At 38.2% G+C, this 9,148-nt stretch overlaps 1 protein-coding gene across 2 annotated transcripts in view; it reads left to right on the top strand.

Moving 5' to 3' along the window:
• Positions 1–2,518, top strand: part of ACSBG2 (acyl-CoA synthetase bubblegum family member 2) — a 17,691-nt gene extending 15,173 nt beyond the window's left edge. For both annotated transcript variants that reach the window (XM_072405176.1, XM_072405175.1), the window contains exon 15: positions 354–2,518. In XM_072405176.1, coding sequence (XP_072261277.1) covers positions 354–466 — 113 coding nt within the window. In that variant the 3' untranslated portion in view covers positions 467–2,518. The remainder of the gene's footprint in view (positions 1–353) is intronic.
• The last annotated feature ends 6,630 nt before the right edge of the window (positions 2,519–9,148 follow it).

Here is a 9,148-nt window from a genome sequence, read left to right as displayed (position 1 = left end):
CCCCCCCCCCCCCCAGTGCGTCTTATCGTCTGAAAGATACTGTATGTACTGAAACCAGAGATGACCAAGCAATGGGATTTTGAAAGGTCTGCAGTGATAGCCTACATTCTGTCGGCAAAGTTTACCTTTTAATTTATTGAGGATTAGAATTTATAATGCCCTATGTGTATTCAAATTTTACAAAGAAACCTGTTTTGCATATAAATAAAAATCAAGATGTTGGCCATGAGGAGTGATCTTGTAGCCTTTAGAAATTGGTTTTACCTAAAATCTCATTTAAAGAATTTATAACTCCTTAAATCAATTTGATTTACAAGTGTAAGCTTTACTTTTTTTTTTTTTTCCCACAAAAGGTCCCACAATGAAACTGAAGAGGCCTGTGGTGTCCAAAATGTACAAAGATCAAATTGACAGCTTTTATCTGGATGCTGTAACCCCTACTGATAACGCCATTTCAACCAAGTAGAAAGGTTTTCTATTTAGTCCATTCGTCTTGTGAAAGGCTCTTGGCAGAAGTGCATGAAGGAAACATGATGTGAATAATTTTTTTTTTTTTTTTTTTTCCTTGTAGTTTACATATGGAAGAACATTTTCTGTCCAGTATCATCTCATTCTGTGTTTGTTATTGCTAATTTGTCCTATCAGTAGGAGAGGAGTATATATGTTGGTGGAAGGGCAGAATCGGATCATTTTATAAGTGCCTCCTGATTAAGCCTAAAGAGGTTTAAAGAAAAAAAGCTCACTGGGCCCAAAATACCTCTTTGCTTTAACAGGTTGCTGTTTACTGGTGGTCTGCATTGTATTTTTCAGTTTAATTGCAGCATTTGGCATGTGTCAATAAATTACATACATGAAGGGAACAGAAGCCAAACACTGAACTGGGTGCAATCAGACTGGCTTTAGATTCTAATCCCATGCACCAAAAATGTAAAGTTTGTGAATAAGAAAATATTGAATGTTTTGATATCCTAATGATGTACAAATTATAAGTAATTTATTTTGTAAACTTTTTTTGTATTTTTTTTTTTTTTTTTTTTTCGCAAAAACCATCTGTTTATGTAAGTTGTTCTAGTTCATGCCCTTTGTACTGGCATTTAACTTAACACGGTGCAAACTGTGAGAGAGAATTTGGAGGAGGTGGAGAGGGTGCAATATCTGACACGATGGGCAATAAAATAAATATGTATTTGGCATTTGCTGTCCAGCCATAGAGTATTTTCAAATCTACTATTTTAGCAATCCCCCTTTTACCAAGATATAGCCTATATAGTAGAGTAAATGTACCCTGGTAAGAAGGTTTGGTACAAACCCTTACTTCAGCTTGTCAGGTTTATGTGCATTAAATGCCCCCCTCCCCCCAGCCATTTTAAAAGAAAGATAAATATACCAGACCTGGCATATCAAAGCACCAGTTTTGCACCAGAGCAAGTCTTGTATAGGGTCCCTTTAATCATCTGTAAATTGGGTGGATGTCATGATAGCTTTGCTAAAATTTGTAAGTTTAAAAAAGCCCCCCCAGTCCCTCATTTATAAATTTTTTTGCCAGTTCAGAATTAAATATTTGTTTCTGTCAAGTCAGCTGCAGCAGCCTTATCAGGTCTACCATAATTGTTAGTCTTGGTTCCTGACATCAAAAAGAGAGAAAAAAAATCTGCTTCACAACTACCTCTACTAGCCCTGTCCTGTTTTTCACTATTTGCATATTTAAAAATCAAAATGGTTTGCTGGATAACTAGATGGCTATTGAAATGCACTACCAAAGTAAGAGGTTTAGCAGACTTTAATGTCTGATAATAAAACTGCAGTTTTCTGTTAAGATGGTTGTATCATTCCATTAGGAATTTAATTTATTAATGCACTAGTTGATATTTTGTTCTATGGCCAGTGTAGAACAGGTATGCAATGCAAATGCTATCTTTGGTAGCTTTTTTTTTTTTTTTTTTTTTTTTTTTTTTTTTTTTTTCTTTCCCTGCTGAATAAATATTTATTTAAATCCATAACCCTATGTCTACCAGAATTGAATGTTTTTGCTTAAATGTTGATGCTGGTCATTTACAGAATGAATAATAGTGGCAGTGCTTATGTTTTGCTTATATTTTGGAAAGTTAATCCATCTTCCTATATGCATATTAAGTGGGAGATTCATTTAAAAGGTTATTGTACATCATGTAGATCATTTATTACACATATGGCCAGCAAAATATGTACCTATGTGCAGGGTCTATTTTAAGGAGTTGTATGTATGGTATGTATGGTATGTATGGTATGTATGGTATGTATGGTATGTATGGTATGTATGGTATGTATGGTATGTATGGTATGTATGTATCTTATGTGCATGCAGACGTGTCTATAATGCATTTTGTATGATAAAAAAATGAAAATGAATAGTACATGAATTGATAATGAGGAAGAAATTCATCAGTAAACTGATAAATGAATAACTTGTAAACCCACCATGCTAGGTGCACCTTTGATAAAACAGTAAAGACTGGAGCTGTGATGGCGAACCTTTTTAGAGATAGTGCCAAAACCCACTTATTTATCGCAAAGTGCCAACATGGCAATTTAACTTGAATACTGAGGTTTTGGTTTAAAAAAAAAAAAAAAAAAAAATCCTACATAACATATTTTGTCTTAAGTAAAACACAATAACGGAGCTTTCAATGATACAAACATCTCTTTATTAAAAGGTAAAAAGTTTGGATTTGGCATGCTTTTGAACAATGAATGTGTTTTTTTTTTTTTTGTTTTTTTTTTTTTTTTGCCTTTTGTATTCATGTTAATAATTTCTCACCTTGGCACATACTTATATTATTCAAAGCTGTAAACGGCTGATCACAAGCATAAATGATCCAAACAAAGTAAGGAAAGCAAACCCAAATGTTTGGCATAGAATGCAAGTGTTTCACACAGCGTTGTCTCCATCTTACAGAACTGTAAAAATCGGTTACTAAAATTCACCTTTGCAGCTGCTACAATGCTAGAGAATTCCTTATAGATTCCCTGATGGCTTGTAGGATTTTCTGCAAACGTAGAATTTTTTGAATCCATTTTAGGTTTGGAAAATATTTCAGCAGCCCATTTTCAAAAAGGTCTTTCAAAAACCTGAAGTTTTCTCTTAAATGTTTTGCTATCACAAAATAATTTCTACTGTTTTCCCTACACCTTTTAGTTTGTTCAGTACATTGACATGTAGTGTAAAATCTGTAAAAAAACAAAAAAAGAACATGAGGTTGGTAAGCCGGGCCATATCAGCTGTGGATATTCCTGCCCCTTGTTGTTCATAAACAACCTAATTTCATCCAAGCAGGCTACAAATCTCTCTGCCACTGGACATTATTGTACATAAGTAAACAATTATACTGTGCCCGAACCTCCTCTGGAAGTGCTTGAAACTGTTGAAGCCATGATGTAGTTCACCATATCTTTAAGGACGTCCTCAAATTTTATTTTTTTTTTTTTTTTTTTTGCTGCATTTCACGGCACAAACATTTTTGATGTATACATCAATGGAACACACCATAACGAAAAATTACTACTAGCCTTGCTTGATGTGGTTTTATCCAAGCACATGGAGTAACAGGCTGACTTTTGTGAGTCCGTGGTGAGCTGCTGCCTAACATAACTTGCCACGTGCTGGACTCTAACTTTAACTAACAGTTTTTTTTGCTAATTGGCATCTCAGAGATGTGTTGAATTTTATTCCCCCCGATTTTTGAAAAAAAAATTAAAATAAGACACTTACCCGTTAATAAGACATCTGATCCTGCGTGTGTGTCCTTTATGCTGGCTGCAGCGTGTGTGTCCTCCAGAGAGCCTCCTCCTCCTTCAGAGCCAAACTGAAAGTAAAAAGCCTGCCATGAGTGATCAGAAGGGGACAATCAATGGAACATGAGTGATCATGAGTGACTTTCAACAATAAATGTGTACTGTAGTCTTCTTCATGGAAAATAAGACCTAGGGCATATTTTGGCATTTCAAAAAATATAAGAGAGTGCCTTATAATTGGGGAAACAGGGTATCTGTTTATTTATTTATTTTTTGCTGTACTTATTTTTGGGTGTTCAAGACTTGGAGTCTACAATAACAAATTTTAAAAAAACAAAAACAAATGAAGCACCCAATACAGATCTATCCCTATACCAAAAATAACACTATTAGTTAACATTAAATAAATGGATATTCCCTGAATCTACAGTAGTGATTCTCAGCTAGGGTTCCTTTTGAATTTGCTGACTACCAGTGCAAGGGATCAATGTTCTCCACCAGCTATTGACCTGTTCTGAAAAAGGCATCTGAAAGCATTTTCACTTCTGTACATGGCTTGGACCTAATTCTTGGGGAAGTTGGATAAATAAGATGAAGTGGAGGTGTGGCACCTATTTCCCATACATAGGAGGGGTGCAGACCTCATTCATCCATACAATCTCTCTTTTTCCAATTGGCTGGAGCCTAGGTTGGTTCCTATGGACAGAAGCCAATACAAAGTTCCTGCTGACAATCCCAGTACAATGAGTGCCATATCATTCCTGTCCTCTCATATAACGCACGCACGGCATAGGGAGCTGAACCCAGCACACGAAGCAATACACGGGACGTCATGAGATGTCAGGTAAACCAAACCTGCTGCTATGCAATGACATTGTAACCTTTTGTGTACTGGATGCACAGCACAGATGTCAATAAGGGTGGATGTCATTCATGCAATATATAGCAATCGCTCTCTATGACGGAACCAATCCATAACCTGACACCAGCAATGAGCACCAACCTGATAAGACTGAAAACATAATAAGAACATAAGAAGAGCCTGCTGCATCAGGCCAATGGCCCTTATTTAGGCCAGCTCCTGTATTACATAGTTGCCCACATCTATAATAAGGAGGTAGGTCATACCCATCAGGGTTAGTAACCTATGGACTTTTCCTCCAGAAATGTGTCCAATCCCCTCTTAAAGGCATCTAGGCTAGATACCATCACCAGAGTGCAGAATTACCACCTATTTATTTCAGTAACTAAAACATTGACCCTAACACAGAAAATGATCAACATCTTCCTAGTAGGGTGCAGACAGCAAAAATAATAATAATACATAATATTTGTGTGTCACATTACAGGAATGCAGGGAGTTTTCTTAACGCATGCCAATTGCATAGCAATGCAGCACATTGCACACAACTTTTTTAACCTTGCTGGTGGTATTCCCGAGTGTGGCTCGGGGAGGATTTTCCATACCAAAAGCAGTAACCCCGAGCCACACTCGGGGTGGAATTTCCAGGGAGGTTAAAAGTCCTACCTTGCTCCCACGTTCCAGAGGCACCCTCCAGCGATGTCCGGTGTCTTCATTCCCTGCTGATGCCGGCCGGGCATCTGTGCAAGCTGGCGATGCCTGACCTGCATCTGCGCCCCCAGTGTGTGAACATTGGGGATGCGAGGCCAGGGCAAGCAGATGCCGGGCATCTACCCGCGAATGTGTGCCTGGAGGGTGGGACCGTTATGCAGGTAAGCGGGAGATTTAAAACAATGAGGATTTTTAAATATACCGCTTTTGCATTTAAAAATCCTCATTAATCATACTGCCAGGGGAGTTAAAGCACTGTGGACAGCAACACACAGTTACAGGGTTCCCATTACATTCAACAGGCCCTTCTTTCTACCACAAGGTTTATGTTCACCTGGTCCTGACTCGGTATATCAGATTGGCCTTTCTGTCCCTGGGCTGTATAGCTCTGTGTCTTCAGCTTTCATACTGTAGTTCCCATAACTAGGACAGAGCAATACAAGATCCCCCTCCCCCCTTTGTCATGTCTGCCTACTCCTCCCTCTGTACTTTCACCCTTGCATTGCTGGATCAAGACACGTCAACTTCAATACACATCAGCTGCCTCTCCTCCGCACAGCCTGGTGTGCTGAGGGTTAACTGATGACTCTGGAGAAGGAAAATTCCCAAGCCAGCAGGTCTGACAGAGGGACAATAGCACAGCCAATGGGAGGCCAGCCAGGAGGGGCCTCCAAGTACCCCCCTCTGGCACCTGTGCCATAGGTTCTCCACCACTGCTCTAGAGCAAACATTACCACTGGGGAGAGGGCTATTGAGTACTCTATGGAAGGGAGTTCTCATTGCCAAGTTTGGGATTGGTCTTAAAGTTTAAGCTCCTTTTTCCATTTAGATGGCTAGATATGGGAAAAAAGCCTGCTTACGTTAAAAACAGATTTTAGCTGCATACATTTGTAAATATATGTGGAACTAATGCCGCCTTATAAGTCTTTCTTTAATGTGTGGGCTCTGATACTAAACTATCAATCAGATTTCCTCAAAAGGAACAAATTTATCATTGAATATAATGAAGCTGGTATGCCTGGAGGCTGCCCATTTCTCCTTAAAGGGTTAGGGACACACCAAAAGCCCAGTAAGAGAGATGGCAGAAGATGACCCCTGCTATGTCCCCACACAAAAAACAATGTTAAACAAACTATAATGGCAACTACTCCATAACTAATTTCTAAGGCAAGGTGCACATGGAAAGGAATTTCATACAGCAAACAATGTTTCCTTGTACAAGGTTTTTGACTAGGATATTTGAAAAGCTCACATTTATATGTGAAGTTTATATTTTATATTAAGAGTTTCAAGGCTTTATGGGTAATCATTTATTTAGTCATGTAGTTCCATGGGCAGACCAGTTTTTAGCTTTCCAGCCTCAAAACCAGGTGAAAAGTAGGGATTATGGAGGGATGACTGCTTAAGCAAAGTTTGGGAATAGAAGGGTGCTGGATCACTTTAAACTTTGGATAGGAGCCGCTTTTGTTTGCTCTGTCATATTTGCTGGCAAAAGCAAATTTGACTGCTAAGCACAGACATTCAATTTTGATCTAAATTTATTTTCAGATTTAGAGAATTTAGAGAAAAAATGAGGGAGCAATTGTGTTGTGTCATTTCCTTTTCTCAAACTCCCAGGCTTTGTGGTTGGCTAGTCCTTCCCTTGTCACAGTGAACACATTGCTTATATCTACACAGTTGACAAATCTGTTTCTGAAAACATTCTAGAGTGGATAGCAAGGTTGTGGAGTCTGAGTTGGCCAAATATGTACGGATGCCTATAAAATGTAGGTTGTTCTGAAAACATACAATATGTAAAAGTGTCCTATTTCACAGATATGTTACGATAAAGTAGTTCACTGCTTTAAAAATAAACCCACTGCAGAGTTGTCACTAGTATGAAACACATTCCGAGCTATTCTGTAGCCCAACATTTAGACATTTCTGGATTTAGACATTAGTCTGGATTATACTTGGCTCAAGCAACATATTCATTTGCTATAAATATGATTTTTTTGCTGTGTTGATATTTATTCATGGTTATACAGTAAGATTACATTCTACATATTTAAGTGCCTTGCTCAGAAAGCAAACCTGTCTGCACTCCTGATCTTCCAACTATTTTAAAGCTGTATGCCAAATGTAATTAATATTTATGCTGTTTTAGGTTTTTTGGGGGGTTATGTAGTTAAATTGATGGTTTTAAAACAGCAAATGATGTAATTTTTATTTTTTATAAAGTTGTTTTTGATAAGTAAAGTTGTTCCTGACCCTTATTCCCAGTAAATCTGCAAGTACTTTAAAATTTATAGCCTCTTGATAAAAACAATAATTTTTTTCCTTTTTGCGTTTTAAGTTTATGCCTAAATTTTAAACCTTACTGGTTTACATGCTGGCAATTACAGGCTGGTTGGTGTTCCCAAAAAAAAGGCCCCGTCTTCATATAGCTTTACAATGGCTAAGCTTTGGCATTGATGAAACGCCATGTATGATGTGGTTCAACCAACATGGAGTGTTTGCATACATCAGCCTATTTAAATTAGAGGGGTCAGGGTCAGTGGTCGCAAAAAATGAAGAGTCTGAGCAGAAAGGTTTTTGTACGGACGCCACAGCTCTGCTAGAAAGTTTACTAGGACCTTTGTTACCATTCCAGGAAAATGCTTCAAGAACATCTGTCTTGTGTTGCTTACATAAACATTTGATATTCTCCCTTATTCAAGATCACATATTTAAAGTTAAAACTGACTATTGGATTTCATAGGAGGCGCTGTTCTGTGGATGCTATGCTCACATAAGGAAAAGGGCTAGCCATCATCAGTGTGTAGGTAGCCATTTTTAATATAGAAGTAAGGGTTGGCTTTTGTAGATCAGCTGCCTCTCCTGATGATTGGTGGGAAAATATTCAAGATGTAGCAGAAGAGGTTTAGGAAAATGCTTCCAAAAATTGAGGAGAGAGGTTCTTCCATTACACATCCTCAGGTGAAGTTTTTCTTTCTGGCATAGAGCTTGTCCAGCTTTGATACATTAAAGCAGAACTGAACCGAAATTTAAGATGAGATCGGCATCTCCTTCCCCTTAGTGGGGAAAAAAATACCCCTTCTGCGCATGTAGTAATTGAAAAGACGCAACAATGCTTTTTCCACGGTATATACCAGACCAAATTGAAGTTAAGAGAAGTTCGTTATTCAGGTTCCGCACTCTATTTTTTCCCCCCTCTATGCATTAAGGCACAACTTTCTCACATAGCCCAAACACAAGCATTACAAACTCTCCAGGGCACCTGCCAAACTTTGTGCCTAAATTTCTAGTGTGGGGAGCCTTAAAAGAGAGTGGCCATGTCTGGTATGGCTGCCAGTGGTCGACTTTGGAAGGCAATCTACGTGGGGGTGAACTGGTGCTGAATGTGAGGTTAACAGAATGTCTTCAGCTAAAGGGCAGGAAACTCCTACCACCAAATGGGGTTCTTTTATAGGACTAGTCCACCTACTCCATGTGATGACTATGAGGAAGGCTTTGGGTGAGGGGAGGAATTTTGTGGTTGCTGTAGGACATACAGGCCAAAATTTAGATTGAATTTGAAACAGAACAAGCCCCAAACAAAAGTACAAAATCAATGAATAAGTTACAAGAGGCCTTTAAAAAAAAAAAAAAAAAAAAAAATAATGATGGTACTAAGGAAAGTGGACTTTAAGCATGGTCTGAATTATTGCCCAATATAGTCTTCTTGCATCTAAAAAAGTACTGCTGAATGCTATATCAAAATCTGGAATATACTTACTGGTCAGTCTCTGCAGGGCATTGCTGTGGGTTCTCAAGTTTGATTTC

Source organism: Pyxicephalus adspersus, chromosome 3 (genome assembly GCF_032062135.1).
Source record: "Pyxicephalus adspersus chromosome 3, UCB_Pads_2.0, whole genome shotgun sequence".
NCBI classification, from domain to species: domain Eukaryota; kingdom Metazoa; phylum Chordata; class Amphibia; order Anura; family Pyxicephalidae; genus Pyxicephalus; species Pyxicephalus adspersus.
This window is presented reverse-complemented; position numbering and strand designations above follow the sequence as displayed.